The sequence below is a fragment of the Phoenix dactylifera genome, chromosome 1 (genome assembly GCF_051530095.1).
Source record: "Phoenix dactylifera cultivar Ajwa chromosome 1, Ajwa_hap1_PhDact_Kaust_v1.1, whole genome shotgun sequence".
NCBI lineage: Eukaryota > Viridiplantae > Streptophyta > Magnoliopsida > Arecales > Arecaceae > Phoenix > Phoenix dactylifera.
The window spans coordinates 9,255,267-9,271,276 of record NC_143190.1 but is presented as its reverse complement, the minus strand read 5'-3'; the positions used below and the strand labels follow the sequence as shown (position 1 = coordinate 9,271,276).

Here is a 16,010-nt window from a genome sequence, read left to right as displayed (position 1 = left end):
GTCTATATTATTTTTCTTGTATTGAGTTTATATACGAGTATATATAACTCCTGAGATGTACCGAATGTGACAGAACAAAGAAATAAAATCATTTTTTTCGCTTTTTCTCTTGTTTTTCTCTTCTTCTGCAAATATTTTAACATGGTATTAGAACCACAAATCACCTAATTGCTGCCACTCTCTCTTCCGCCTTTGTTATAGCCACAGTTGCCGTATTTAGAATCTTTGAAGACCACTATTGCCAATCTATCAATTTCTATTTTTGGATGAATTAATACTCAAAAATTTTTTATTTTTTGGTCAATCTATAGATACTCTGTTTCTCCGCAGATCCTCTATTTCCTAATGAATCAATATTGTTCTCATTAGCAGATCTGCATATTCTCTATTTATGGTAGATTAATATCCAAAGATCTTTTGTTTTCTATGGATCCGCTGCTTCTCACCATCGCCTGTCTCCTCAGCTTTAAATCTTTGGTCGTCTTTCCTTACTATTGCTTAGTCCCATTCTCTCTACCTCCAATTTTATTTGCTGCCTTCGGCTCCTTCACCATCCAGTTCAAAGTTATTTGCTCTTCTTCCATGGTGCCTCCATCTACGAGGATCGTTGACCTTTAGTTACCTTCTTTTTGAGCTCTATCCTCGCTGCAACTGTTATCTTTTATATATCTTCTTGTTGCCACATCATCAGACAAGTCAATCAGCCAATTGCTTCTCTTCCATGGTGCCTTTGTCTACGAGGATTGTCGACCTTCGGTTGTCTTCTCTTTAAGCTCTGTTCTCGCTGCAACTATCATCTTTTATGTGTCTTCTCGCAGTCATATTATCAGATAAGTCAATCAGCCACATTGACAGATATGTTAGTATGTCACGTTAGTCAGGCACACCAATCTGCTATGTTAGTCACCTGTGTCAGTAGACACATTAGTTTGCTGTGTCAGTTAGCTACGTCAACATTATCAAACATATCAGTTTGCTACGTAAGCTTCTTAGTCTGTCGCATCAGTTTTTAAGCTGCTATGCCAGCTTCTATTCTACAATATCAAATTCTGTATTGTCACATTGGTTTGGAACATCAGCCTGTCATATCGGTTTTTGAGTTGTTATATCAACTCCTAATCTGTTATATTAACTTCTAAGCTGCTATAACAGCTCATGGTCTGCCACATCAGGCTCTATTCTGCCACATCAGGTTATATACTGCCACATCAACTCTTGATCTATCACCATATCATCCTCTGTGCTGCTATGTCAGTTCTTAGTGTATCACGTTAGTTTCTAAGCTGCTACTTCAGCTCTTGATCTAGTAGGTTAGTTTCTAGGTACATTCGTGATCTAGTTTTCAAACTCAAGTTGGCACCTATAGTACTATTTTGAGTTTGAAAAGGAATGTTAGCATAATTTTAGAGATCACGTATCAGCCTATATTATTTTTTTTTTATTAGCGTGATCCTGTATCGTCAGTATTATTTTTTTTGTTAGCGCGATCTTTTATCGATCACTATTATTTTTCTTTGTCAGCATAATCTTGTTAGAATGATTTTAGGATCACATAACAACTAATATTAACAAGTATTATTTTTCTTTATTAGCATAAACTATATTAATTCATATTATTTTTCTTATATGGAATATGTGCATGAATATATATAACCTCCGAGATGTACCTAATATGACGGAATAGAGAAATAAAATCATATTTCTCTCATTTTCTTTTATTTTCCTCCTCTTCTGTAAATATTTTAACACCAGGAATCCAATATATTGATGTGGATATGTGAGTGAAATGACGATTAACCAAAGCTTCTTAACCCATTCTCACCATTCCAACTTCCGATTAACTAATATTTGAAACACACATTGATGTTCTTGGATCAAGAGAAGTGATGGAAAGGATTCAAAGACAATAGAGTATCTCTGCACAAGTATCAGAACTAGTTTTTTTTTTTTTACAACATAAATAATACCACACTTGAAATTTACCAGCTATTCTTCATGTAACACACCAATACAGTTAATATCTATTCATGCCATACCTTGTAATCATATCCACCAACTATTTTATGCAGCACCTCTTTAAGACTGGCACAACAATCTCTCTTTTGGCAGCTACTTTTATAATTATCCAACTAATTGAGATGATTAATATAGCTCGGTTGAGGTGTGACCTCAATTCTAAGTAATCTTAAGCAATCTGGATCAGATTCAAGTTTTTTCTTGAAGGCAACAGGATATCTTAGAGGCATATCATTGGTTGATCATTTGTTTCTAGAATCCAAGCTCCGCCCTCTCACTAAGTTTCTTGTTCAACTCTTCTCTTGAGGGCAGTTCACCATCTCCTTTCATGATAGCAGACAACCAGTCCTTTAGTTCATCCTGCAATCACCAAGCACCAGCAAAATCAATAATTATGGATGAGCATTAGAATCACTGATTAATCTGACCTGAAACACAGAAGATTTTGGAGCCTTCTTCAAATTTCAAATTTTTCAATAAAAAAAACAAATTAATGGGATAATGAATTAAATGGCTTAAAATGCAAATATAAGACATATTTGGAGAAATGAAATATAGTTTGGCATAAGATAAATCAGGATGATTTAAAGAGTAGACAAAAGAAGAGTAAACCATGGTGTTCCCAGGACAAATTTCATCTAGAAAATTAAATAAGTACTCAAGGGAGAGAGGAGGTCTATAACAAAGGCTCCACTATCAGGTCCCCAACAGATACAAGGAACAAAGCACTGAGGCATTAAACACCAAACAATGTACCATTTATAAAGAGCAGGTCGATCAGGAACAGCACCTAAGATCTCTGCTTGGCTGCTGCTTAGCCTGCTAAGCCTAATGCTAACACCATTGGATAACCTGCATGCAATTCTAGCTTCCTTCACTTCTGTACTTCGAGGTTGCTTCCATCATGCACTCGATAGGAAAAAGATATATAACTAAAATTTGTTTAAATGACTATCAACCAATAATATGGATATGGTACGGCAGCATCCAAATAGGCCCCTAAAGATGCAGTCATCAACCCCATAATTATTTCTTAGCTTCTGCTTTCTATCAATTGAACATTACCAAGTTGATATCAAAAATCTCCTGCAAAAGCTTTAAGTTCGCACAATCATATATGAATCTCTACTGATGGTGCTGAGAAAGGCATGTCGAAGGCAAGGCTCGCTGACCAGCATGTGAGTCTTGACAAATATAATTTTAAGACACTCGTGTCAAGATACTCGGAAAGGTCTGGTCTATGATGAAACAAGAAGAATGAGGGTGAATTTCAAACAGACAGCTAACTTATTCCACCAACAAGATAATGATAATTTCAGGATCAACCTGACCACTTGAGCAAAAGGAGGAAATGTGAAACAATTATAAGTTTCTTAACAACAGGACCATAGCATAAAAACTGAAAGGCTGCAAATTCTGCTACATCATGTTTAAAAAAGGCTGTTGTGTCCATGAAGTGGGTTGGACGTTGGAGCATAGCACTTGACAATAGTCAATAGACATAGTAATAGATAGAATCCTAAGCTGTAAATGTTACCTCAAGAAAATCATCATCAGACACAGTATGATATTTCACAAGGCATGTGGAACTCCCTATGCTTACAGAAAGGCAGTTTCCAAAACTTGTACCTGTGAAATCAAAGAAATACCATTGTAAAAGTTCTGAATGAAAAATAAATCTGCAAGTCAATCTTTAGATGGCACTGATTTTATGTCTAACATCAACTATTACCTTTCTTTCAGAAATAAAAAAGATAAGCAATTTTTGATAAAGATCGTAAGAGATAATCTACTATTTCACAAACAAGGAGCGGGAAGGGTAGAATGTCACCATTAATGCGAGCCACATGATACCCTGTTCCCCCCAGTCCTTCCTCCCACTTTCCGAGCCGCAGGCGCACGAAAAAACCTTCTACGCTAAATTGGGCAACTGGTGATTTCAGCAACCTATAAAATTCATAGATTACAATAATGATTAGTAATTACAAAAATAGGATATTTGAAATAAGAACAATTAAATCTCCATGAACCTATCCTACCTGACCCCTTTAAAGGAACCAAACAACAGGGACCTAAGAAAATATTACAGAATTTAGGCATCATAATTATTTCCTAACATTGATAAATATGACTTAGGAAAGTTATCCAATTCCATCTATTTCATGATTTAGTAATTACATGGACCAGTAAAAGTTCTTTGGATTATATATCTGCAATGCACCAGGGTCTTAAAGCTCAAACTATAACAAGGTTTTCCGTACTCACTAGTACTGCCTGCCATTTGGCATACTATACCACCCCAATAAGATACCGGCACAGTATGAGGGCTCAATACGGTACTGTGCTGACACATGGTACAGCCGTATAGCTGCTGTCTCACCTCCAACATGTACCATGCATTGATACAGGGTTGAACCCAGCCCATACCAGCAAGCTACAGGGTCCATTACCAAAACTAAAAACCTATCTGCAACTTAGTTTCTGAAGCTGAAGATATAATTGAGACAGGCATTTCCTAGGGAAAAGAAAAGCCAAACAAGGTAAATTTATATTAGCAATCATAGTAATTATTGAACCATTAACTCAAGAAAATATGCATTTCAGCAATGCCTGTCTCTTTAGTGTAAAAGAAGAACAAGATTCAGTCAGGAAAAACAAATAAAAAACAATTCATTTTATTGGCAAGAGAACAAGCCACCAGTCTGCACTAATACATAATAATTAGTAACTACTATATAAAGCAAAAGACCTTTTAACCAATTTCTTTCCAAATAATTTTATTAAATGCATGTGGCTGAGATTAGCAAAAACATTATTGAAAACTGGTAACTTGTGTCACCTGATAGAATACAATTTGCAGACATTGTGATTGCTCACTTGATCAAGTATTTTGTCTTTAAATCATACTCCGACTTCAAAATTTCTATCTAATTCCAGATTTTCTGAAGAATGTATCTTCAGTGTATGATCATGTCATAAAAATCAAAGAGTAGAGAAGTAGGACCATTGTTATGTATTTCCAGATCATCAGTATCTCACTACACAACTCCCTTATAATTGTAGCAAGGACAAGAAATTTGTCACTTAGACAAACTTCCAGTCTTCATAAACTATTTGGACTTACGAACATCCACATTCTAGATCATATTTTTCATATATGTCTAGAATAAAAATAGCTCTCTTGTACAATGGGTTGCCTCTGTGCATAACTAAGAAAGACAAACTTCATGACAATGTCCTACAACGTGGCAATGCAAATACTAAAACATGTACTGTTACCAAAAAAAATGTTACTGAAAAGTAAATACATAGAACTAATAACTCTATATGTGTAAAATCATAGCAACTATCACACGGACATAGCCATCAAGTCCTTAAAGTGGACTTCATGGTCATGCTCACCCTGATAAATATTTATATTGATTTCATTATCAATATGCTGCAGGGTAATGTTTTACATCAGCAAGCATACATTATGAAAAGTCAAAACATTCATGATTTTGATGCATCCTAGAAGAACATATGCTTCAAGGAAATTAGTGCAGGAAACTATATTTTGAGCAACATGATTGGTGATTGCTAGCAAGAAGTGCTGCAGAAACCGCTATTAGGATATCAACATCATCATCATTAAATTCCAGGTTTTCTTCTACCTGATGACATCAATGCGAGATAAACGAAGCCTCCTTATTGTCTCAAAAATTTCAGTTGGCTCATCACGTACTTCAGTAGCCATAAAATTACAGAATGGTATTATACAATTTTCCTTTAACTCATCATCTTCTGAATTCAAAGCCCTGCCCTTCAATTTAATTCTCCTTTCTGCCAGATCCTCGTTGACTGGTTTTGAATATAAACCACTTGTATTAGGGCCTGCAACTTCATCAACACTGCTGCTTCCATGTACTGCAAGCTTGGTCTTCACTCTTGACTCTCTTATTGGAGGAATTTCATATATGCTGACATGCTGCTGATGCTCCTGTTTGTCTTCAGACCATAAAACACCTCTTCCATCATAATTCGCAGAACTATGTTGTCCATGACTTCCATCAACCTTGCCAGAGTTCTCATTATTAACAATGAAAGAATTATCACTGCTATTTTTTCCTTTTGAGGATGCACGCGGACATGCAATGGCCCAGTGGTCGAGCTGAAAACATCGAATGCATAAACCGAATGGCATATCTGTGCCATCTTGTGAATTCATATATTTCAGAAGATCCTCGAGATCAGATTCAACTAGCTCAGAACATTCTCTTAAGCTGTGACCAGTCTTTCCACAAAAGAAGCAGATTATGGCTGCACTTGATGTGCCATCTGAAATTTTTGGAGGCACGATATGTCTAAGGGCACCCAATCTCTTTGCAAAGAGAGATGCTATTGATTCTGAGTTTCTAAATCTTTGTGAAGGTTGTATTGGACTTAGCTTAGATGTGAGCTTGTGATCCCCTGGCTCCTTTAAATCATATGAATCTGTAGAACACGTTGGATATGGCTTCATTCCTCCATTTCTAGCACCCCTTCTTGTTTCTAGGTAAGAGAGGCTACAGTTCTCTGAATTTTTATGCTCCTTCCCAGGAGCAACTTTACCTTGAGAAGGAGAGCTTAACATACTATTTTCATTATTGAGATTCTGAGTTGCTCCTGCACCCAGATTGCAAGGTACTGGATTTAATATTGGTGACGAAGCTTTTGGCAACAGCCGAGTTATCCATAAGTTCTGACAAAAACCACTTCTGTTGTCGAATAACTGATTTAAAGAGCTATTTGGAATTGAACCAGGTACTCCAGTTCCCTTGTCTTTAGGAGATCCAGAACCGCTCTTTGCTGAAGAGCTTGAAGATCCAATGTTGTTCACAGTGCAAGCCTGTTTTACTTTCTGATTAACAGTAGAGCTAGTGGAAGATAAAATGATTGTGTTTGATGGAAACTCCACTTGATAAGTACCCTGGTCAAGCCTCTCACCTGAAAAAGATACAATAGTATCTAATTTGCCACCCTCCCTATCGCAGACTGAATGAGGGCTGCCAATGGCAAAAGGTTTACCAGTAACATGAAGTTCTTTTGAAACATCATGTGTCTCCTGACTTGTTACAGTAGTGTTTATGTTTATATTCAATTCCAGACTATCCCCGTCCACATGATTACCATAATCCAGTTGCTCTCTCATAACTTCTAGTTTTTTCAAGGCATCAGCTTCTCTTTGATTATTATGATAATTTGGCCCACTATGTGCGGTGACGTTTGGACAGTAGAGAGATTGAAAAATGGAGTTAAAACCCGTTGTTCTGCAGGCAATGCTGTCGCTTTTATCATCTGTCAAGGGAAAAGGACCCAAGCTTTCTTTCCTAGTGTTAGACGATTTTGGAACAATTGCCAAGGAAGGTGCTATTTGACCATGTCTGGAAAAACCATTAGTTATGGTTGAAATCCAATTCATAAAAGAGTTTTCTTTTCTGAGAAAAGATCCTGAGCAAGAGCTCTCATTGCTTTCTTTTTTGGATCTTTTGCTTCCTAGGGACATCTTTGAGTTGCAACTCCGTGCTCGTTTCTGTGTTGATGCTAAACTTCTGCTAGTACTGCTTTCAACACTTTCATTGCTGTCCCCTCTCTCTATTGAAACTCTCCCACTGTCTTCAACATAGCGAACTTTTTCTTTACCCTTTTTCAGACTTCTAGGATTTGCATTGCATGCTGATTGAGACTCAAATAAAGCAGGCTCATCTTTTGTGTTTGTATTTGCTTGCCAAGTTTCATTATTGCCAACATCCTGAGATTGCGACACCGCAGCCGTACCAACCTTGCTCATAATATTAATGTCTACAGATAGCACATCACCTGAACATGGTTTACCAAGAATATGGAAGCCAGTAGACTGCTCAGTGATCCTTTCAGTATTGTCTTCTGCATCACCTAATTCCAAGCCAGCATCCCCGCACTCTGCAGAACCTGAGCTTGAGGCTGATTTCACATTGCTTCCATTTTTTGCTAACATAGAATCTTCATGAGCAGATGCTTCGACCAAGCCTGATGCCTGGTGCTTCTTTATTCTAATCATTTCTTTGTGATGGTCATTTGAGGTTCCAATATGGGATGCACACTCAACTTCAATCTGTGCTTGATCAGGCTTCAGCTCTTTTAGGCTACATGATATAGAATTGGTACTCAGGTCATTATTATATGGACCTACACAATGACAAGGTACATATTTCAGATGTGAGCTGATAGAGCAAAAATGTGAATTTGCAGTGGAAATACCTGCAATAAAAATCTTATCATCAGTAGTATCAGCTGCAACTGTCTCAGGATCGATGATGCCAAAACCCTTGCTGTTTCTGGGCAGGCATATGCCAGTTTCCTTCTTATCTGACTCATCATGCTCATACTTATCATCTAAAATTGCTCCTTCCATTTTGTTCAGGTCTCCATGAGATCCTGCAACTAGAATTATATTTGCAATTAGAATGGGCTTGTGAAGATGGCTTTCGTGATGAATCTGAAACACACATTACAGAATCCTTATAATTGAAGTTTAATGGACACATAGTTGTTTTTGTTCACACTTACTTGAATCTTGTTCGCATAGCCTTGTCAGAAAGGCAGGTTGCATGTCGACAGTTCTCCTAGGAGAGCTCGGCAGGTTTACTCTTTTAGAATTCCTATTATCAGAATTTAATTCAATCTGCATATTTTTCATGTTCCCCACAGCAATATCTCCAACATTGCCACTCTCCCCACCATTAGTATGCTGCGGTGATGAAATTATTATATTGAATGATTCTGTATTCCACAAAAGAGAGGCTTTCTTTTCAGCTAAACTGGAACCAGCATATTTAAGACTCAGTCCCTCGTGTGGAGACCACACGAGTTCTGAGAGAGGAGTGGTGGAAATGAATACCATATCTGCCCTTGAAGCTGCATTTGCACCTGCACCTGCACCTGAATCTTTATTTATTATGCTTTCATTACACCTTTCGGCAGAGTCCAAGACATGTATATCTGCCATTGATTCCTCAAAGAAATTTTCAAGATCTGCTCACAGCAAATACTTTAGCAGGATTTTTTTTTCCAAAAATATAAATCAAATCCAGGACAGTTTATTCCATGCCTCTATATATGTAAACTATGCTAATATAAGAAGAAAATTGAAAAAAAAGAACAAATACACCTATAAAGCAAAGCAGGAACTTGAGCAGATGCACTAGCCAGTGTCCTTACATGGAGGGAACAAGCACAAAAATGTGAACGCTATCTAGAAATGTATAATCTACTCAAATGCAAAGAAGACCAACTTTACCAAAATGCGTGCAGGAAAACAAATATCTAGATGCATTACAAGAATTCAGTTTACAGTTGGAAGCATGCAGAGTAGTTTTCGAAGTATATTTCAGTCGTCATCCCATAGTCTCTGCAGCTTATATGGTTTAAGCAACTTCAATCAACACAAATATGGTAAAAACAAATACAATAAAAAGGGCAGATCAAGTGGTGTTGTCGAATGCTAGCATAGCTATGATGCATTAAATTAGTTTCTGTTCATCATTTGAGAACTGATCATAATGAGATAAGCTGCCATCCTCTGATAGTGGTTTGCAAGGATACACAACTAGGGAGCTAGTCATATTAGATTAGAAAATCAACCTGCTGACATTTTTATAGATGCTCTATGTTGTAAAGACCTTTGACCTACTTGCCTAAAGTTGGGTAAGCTTGATCTATGTGCCCCAACTTGGAGGGATGGGTTGCTTATTTGATAATCAGCACTGTATGATTGTCCTTATGGTATAAAGCTTTATGCGTGCACGTTCGTGTATGTCTTTGGACAGACTAATATCATCAGGTGTCATACAGGTAATTACAACTCTATAAGAGAAAGGGAAGCCCAACATAATGAATTAGATCTTTCTGGTTCTATTGGAGGCATAGACCCTCTTTCTCTTCTTTTATTTTACCTTTACTAGAATGTGCTAAATGTGGTGCACATGGTATGGAGATGGATGACCTCCTAAAAAGAGCTCACACACTACTTGGGAGTTTGCTTTTAGTAATACAATAATGTTCTGCAGAAGCCTGAAAACCTACTGCAGTCATGTGCGCTAAAATCTTGTGTTTGAGAAAATTTATTGTTCTTCATCATTATACAAAGGTCTCAAGAATGCTTAGACCATATTTTAATAAAATGCTGACAAAATAATGCTAATTGTTTCTAATTATTTCTCAGTAATAAACAACTAATGCGACCTCAATGATGCGAAATTTTCATGAGTAGCATGACTTTGTAACAGAAAAAGTACAGCCAACCCAGCCTGAAATCAAAACATGCAGCGATTCCATCTCTGCAGTACCACAAGCAATGAGTCCTATATCATGTCTTTGAACAAAAACCAACAACAGAATGTTGGTTTCAAAGAATATGGAAGAGGAAGACTGATAGACCAAGTACCTCCAAATGCAAACTAGGGGTCAGACTAGGAAACGAATACTGATGTTGGCATGTACAAATACACCATTCCCCGATTATATATTTATATATATAAATCTATGGTTATATTAATGCATTATAGACTACATTCTTCTTCACAAGACAGTTCTCTATAAATGTTGCTTCTAGGCTGAGCAGAAAGCTAGAAATATTACCCATTGCAAGTCAGCAGACTCCTAAACCAACAAAAGAACTGGATGGCTTAGAACAAATGGCTCATAGATCAAATAATATCTTTTATGCAAAAGTACACAAATACAAAGACCACTCTGCATGAGTCACATAGATAAGGATGAATCAGAGTCTGACATGCATATGTACATCACATATATATAAATGCCTTCACAGATGCATCCTGGTTTTCGTGGTGGATCAACAAAGAGCATTGAGAGTTACTTAACAAGAGCACAAAATCTCACAAATGTACAAATCTTTGTAAAGTAGCAATAAGAAGTATATATAATGGAAATGTAAAACAAAAATAGCATAATATGTAATCTTTTGAATGAGGGGACAAGTGTTATAAAGTTGCTTATCGCCATAATGTGGAATCATAGTACTTGAAGTGACCATGCTGACTATTTGTGGTAAAGAAAGCCCCAACAAGGACAAAATTCTGAAGTTAGATAGCAGTCTGTGATATCAGCTACATCAATTGTATCAGATTGGGCATTGTAAGTGGAGGTTGAAGTAGATGGAATATATAAAACACAAGTGATAGAGCTCTGAAGAAATTGATTAGTAATTCACGCAAAGAAGATGCACGTGAAGAACCAACCAATGAACTAAGATAAGTTAATTATGTGAAAAGTGTGCTGCATCAAGCCATGTTAAAATAATGCAAATTGAAGTACCAATGGTATGATGACACTAGTAGGATTTTGAAGGATATTTTTTCTAAATAGCAGTAACCCAAAAAATAAGTACGGTCATTTGCTTATTGTTAAGAACAGTAAAATCTCACCAAAGTACAGGAGTTTGTGAGAATAATGTGGAGTGCATTGGAATATAAGGCCAAGATAAGATGTAGGTATGTTAGTTTGTGCACTCTTTGTCACCATATGATAGCAAAACCATAGAACTCACAGCACAAACCCTGGGGAAGGGGTATTAGAACCTACAGAAGATATCAAAGAATGTGAAGATCCACAGCATGAACCAATCGAAGAACTTAGACAATTGTTTAGAGAAAAAAGGAAAAGTAAGTCGAAGAAGAACTTAGACAATCAATGAATGGCATTCTAATGAAGCTCCAAATAAGTCCTGCAGTGTGCAGATCACTAAGAATGCATTAGAGAGATCATGGAAGCGATGTTATTCTTGAAACATTCGGCAACCATCAGGGAAGCAAGCCCAAGAAAACAAGAAAGGTGGACAGAATCCTTCACCTCAAAGCATCAAAAGAATTGATCCTGTAGCTTATAAATCCATTGGAGTACACTATCAATGGGGATCATGATACACCATAGATGCTTGTGCTCGGTTCAGGCAAACTGTATGGCTGACATGAAGAAAGCAAAATACTCAAACCAAGCACATTAATCCTGCATGGATTTAGATAAAGCATGAAGTAGGCAACATACATGGCATGGTGGATAAGGAATCTTGGTTGTGACTGCATTCATGATAGTCACAAGACTCACAACAAAGAGTCACACTAGTCAAGTTGAGCTTTGAACAAAAATAAAAGACGGTTTATACTTTATACGGAATTCCAATCTTTTTAACATTAATCTATGTTGTAGGAAAGCATGTCAGTCATACCAGAAGAGAAAAAAAAGGAGAAAAATAAACAAAGAAAGAAATGGCAGTGGTAAAAGTTATATTGTTAAAAAAATTATAGGAGTGTTTTGCTATATTTTTTGAGGAAAGTTACCTGGCACAATGGAGTTTGTATGGTTCTATTAACTCGGGTTCCTCAGATAACACAGAAATAAAAATTAGGAGCAAAATATCAAAGGGTACCCAATATACAATTACGAGAAAAAATAACCTATAATTTATCAATCAATGAACTCTAGAATTAAGACATCCATATTATTCAGCATAAGAACAGAACATAATTAGACACATTTTCCTGAAACCGAATCAAAATCCAACACATTAGGATCTAGAATTTATAGTTAGAATTTCTCAACATACATGCCCGAATTATGTTCTGACATCTTCACAGAGAATGTTCATTTTCACGTAGCAAACTGCAGAGCCAGAGGGCAGGAATCGAAAAATCTTCTATCAGGGAATGCTTTAAAGAATCAAAAATTTATAGATTAATAGAACTAACATAAAGTAAGTAGGTAGCAATTTAATTGGAGATTATAAATGGAAGTGAACAGGAGATTGCATGTGAAATTGATGACTAAGAGGCACCTCGTTGTCAAGATGTTAGCTATTTTAATTCCATTATATAGAAGAATAAAAGGATAAAGCATGGCATATCTAAATGATCATCGAATAGCTGAAAATAAAAAAAGTGTCAAAATCCACAGAAAGGGCCCGTGCTGTTCAAGTGTGAGTTGCCAGTCATCCAATTTCGTTCTCTCTGCCATTCCATATGCTCTAACGCTCAGTAATATTCCCAACCAGTGTTAGCTCGCCTCTTTTCTTATAGCCATATCACAAAGACGAGGATCCACTGAACTATATCTATCCGGATTATGCACGAGTAAACTAGGCTAAAGTACACAGAAAATTTCCATCAATTGAGATTTAACTTAACTGATGGAGTAATGAGTAAATTGCATGGCAAAGTGCAACAAAGATCCGATGAGGTATTCTGAAAAAACAGGAAAAGATCTGATAAGACTTTAAGGACGACGGCTTGTTCTTCATTGAATGATGAAATCAATCACCAAGAAACATTCACAAAGCCGATTCAGATAGTCTGAACAAGACTTATTGGCTGCGGTCATCACTATAATTATCGATCCTTTCGGGGTTTTTTTTCAAACACACAAAAAAAAATCTCAGAACAGGTGCAAAAAACCAGTCATCAAGACCCCGCAAATCGATACGACAGAACAAACACCGCATATAAGAAACAGGACACTACGAAGCATCTTGGAAAAAATAGAAATTAAAGACACAAAGCTTCCAAACTTTTCATACAGAGCATCAATATGAGATAAAGGAATAATAAAGCAAAGAACCACCACCAATTCTTTTGGTTAAAGCAAATATAACACAGGAGTAAGAGTGCAATGATAAGCCACAAATCCAGCAAGCCATGAGAAAAATAAATAAACTCAATACAGGCAGAAAAATATCCAAAAAAGAAAACAAATATTAGTTGGTAACACAAAGCCTAAAGTATCGAGAAGATGAATGGAACCCTTATATACTTACTCTATTCTGAGTGCTGGACTCCAGGGCCCTCTTTCTTATTTTTCTTTCAGGCTCTGGTACAGGGTTTGCGGTTCCACCAACTTTTGGAGGGCCTTCTATGAACAGAAAGAAAAAATCCGCGATATTGACAAAAGTAAAGAGGAAGAAATCTGAGAGAGGAGTGACTGGGATTATTAAAAAAAAAAATGGAGACAAGCGAGGAAAAGATCGAAGAAGGAGTTTTAAAAAGAATGGAGAGATAAGGAGAGGGTCATCTGTCGGACCACTTTGTACCATTCTATTTTTGGAGGTCAGAATGCTGCCAGGTGGAAGGCCAGGGGCCTCAAGCTTTCTCTCGCTGCGGTCCCTGAGTTGGATTTTTTCCTCCAAGACTCCGGTAACGCCGCCTTCTCTCGTTGCCGTCCCTGAGTTGGATTTTTTGTCCAGACTCCGTTATTTTCCATCATAACAGAAATACTTTTTGTTATTTGTGATATCTGAATTTTTTTAAATACAATAATGATTATCATAAAATTCTCTACTGAAGAATTTGTCTAATCCACAGTAACTCTGCTAATCCACAGTAAACTCTGCTAATCCACAGTAAAATCTTTATTTATTTTTATACATGAGCAGCATGCATCCACTATGCTTGTCAAGCATGAGCCATAAGTTGGAAACTGGCACGTCATTTGTAAAAAAAAAGATAATAGTTAATAGTTATGCTGCTGACAATTTTGGAAAAAAAATCCATAGCATGTAGAATATAAATATGGGGATTGATAACCTACTCTCTATTATGGTAGGTTATCAATCTACCCATTTTTTTGGGACAAAAAGTATCCTTACTTTTTATAACTCTTAAGGGTATTTTATGTCTTTTTACAATTCCACATTAACTCACTCTCTCAACCTCCTAATTAATACTTTCTCTCTCTCATATATATATATATATATATATATATATATAGGAATTGATAACCTACTTTCTGTTATGATAGGTTATCAATCTATCCATTTTTCATTGGACAAAAAATATCCTTATTTTTTATAACTTTAAGGATACTTTAATAAGTCATGGTGTAGAGGGCAGGACAACTGAACATGGCTATATATATTTGGGAAAAGATACTAATTAATACTTGTGTTTAATAATGATTTTCCATTTCTTGGCTTCATTCATATGCGGTTGAAGGGTCTAACTATGTTAGAGTTGAAGTACTACCTGCCTGCACACAATATCCTAGTTTCTGGGAATAAAGTGGCTATGATTATCAGGATTTTAACTCACTTGGGTAAGTAAATTTTTCTTGAAGTTCTACTCTTGAGATGTCATGCAGTTTTTTGGGTATTATCAAACAACACTGTCATGCCCCCAATCCAAAGTTAGAAGTGGAGGGCATAGCAACTACCACATGTTCACCAGCATTAGTCCTATATGTGCAAGGCTTGGAACCTGTAAAAAACTATAACATAATTTGATCAAAATAATTTATGCACAAGCATTGGTAAAATTAGAAAATTTAAACTTCCAAAACAAAGTATTTTATGATGGAAAATATCACCTCAAAAGAACTCAAATAATCTACAAATAATTTAATTTCACTCAAACAACCGGTTCTGATGCGTTCCTCTTTGTTTTTATTTTCTTTCGATCCAAAATAAAATAAATAATTCCTGTAGATTGGTCCGAGGCATGGCATTACTGTCTTTAAAAGAGATTCGCTTCCTTACGTGCACCAGATTCTGGCGATTCCTCTGCAAGATATAACGGACCGTTGAATTTATAGACATGCACAGTACTACAAATTTTCTTGAACTCGACAGAGACTTTTATGTATACTCGTACTCATAGAATGAAGAAACAAAACTTTAAAATGAAAAATGAGAAAAATGAGAGAACTCTTCTTTTTCTTCTTCTTTTTTTTTTTCTCCCTCGGTGTAGCCTTCTATCTGGTTCACCCCTCCAATGTTTACATTTTAATTGAGCTGTCCGTTGAGTTCTCCCACGGGCAACTCTACATTAATGAGTTTAAATGGAGGGACGGTTTCAAACCATTCTGATGAGAGAGAGGCGTTTCAAATTTTAAAAAGAAACCTCTTACATTCCCCACCATTTTTGAAGTTTCAATTTTTTTTGAAGATAATTTTGAAAATGAATTTTTTTTTTGAAAATTCAATGTACGAG

General features: G+C 36.3%; 1 protein-coding gene across 19 annotated transcripts; it reads right to left on the bottom strand.

Annotated features, from left to right (window-relative positions):
- Positions 1-1,972: 1,972 nt before the first annotated feature.
- TZP (zinc knuckle (CCHC-type) family protein) lies at positions 1,973-14,146 on the bottom strand. 19 transcript variants are annotated; one of them, XM_088720356.1, is made up of 10 exons: positions 13,844-14,036; positions 12,641-12,696; positions 11,887-11,999; positions 8,915-9,048; positions 8,584-8,764; positions 8,275-8,457; positions 5,670-8,202; positions 3,848-3,963; positions 3,554-3,645; positions 1,973-2,376 (listed from the first exon to the last, which is right to left on the bottom strand). In XM_088720356.1, the coding sequence occupies exons 4-10, from the start codon at positions 9,020-9,022 to the stop codon at positions 2,269-2,271; spliced, it is 3,321 nt and encodes a 1,106-aa protein (XP_088576482.1). In that variant the 5' UTR covers positions 9,023-9,048; positions 11,887-11,999; positions 12,641-12,696; positions 13,844-14,036; the 3' UTR covers positions 1,973-2,268. The 19 variants fall into 19 exon arrangements, with proteins under 19 accessions (XP_088576482.1, XP_088576481.1, XP_088576502.1 ...); XM_088720355.1 differs by lacking the exon at positions 12,641-12,696 and having other exon boundaries at positions 13,844-14,146; XM_088720376.1 differs by lacking the exon at positions 12,641-12,696 and having other exon boundaries at positions 8,915-8,955; positions 13,844-14,146.
- Positions 14,147-16,010: the final 1,864 nt, after the last annotated feature.

Coding starts and splice junctions, on each gene's coding strand:
- TZP (XM_088720355.1), bottom strand. CDS start 9,022: ATGGCAGATATACATGTCTTGGACTCTGCCGAAAGGTGTAATGAAAGC. Junction 8,765..8,914: donor CAGCTTCAAGGGCAGATATG/GTATTCATTTCC, acceptor TCATCACCGCAG/CATACTAATGGTGGGGAGAG. Junction 8,203..8,274: donor TGATAAGATTTTTATTGCAG/GTATTTCCACTG, acceptor GTCATTGTGTAG/GTCCATATAATAATGACCTG.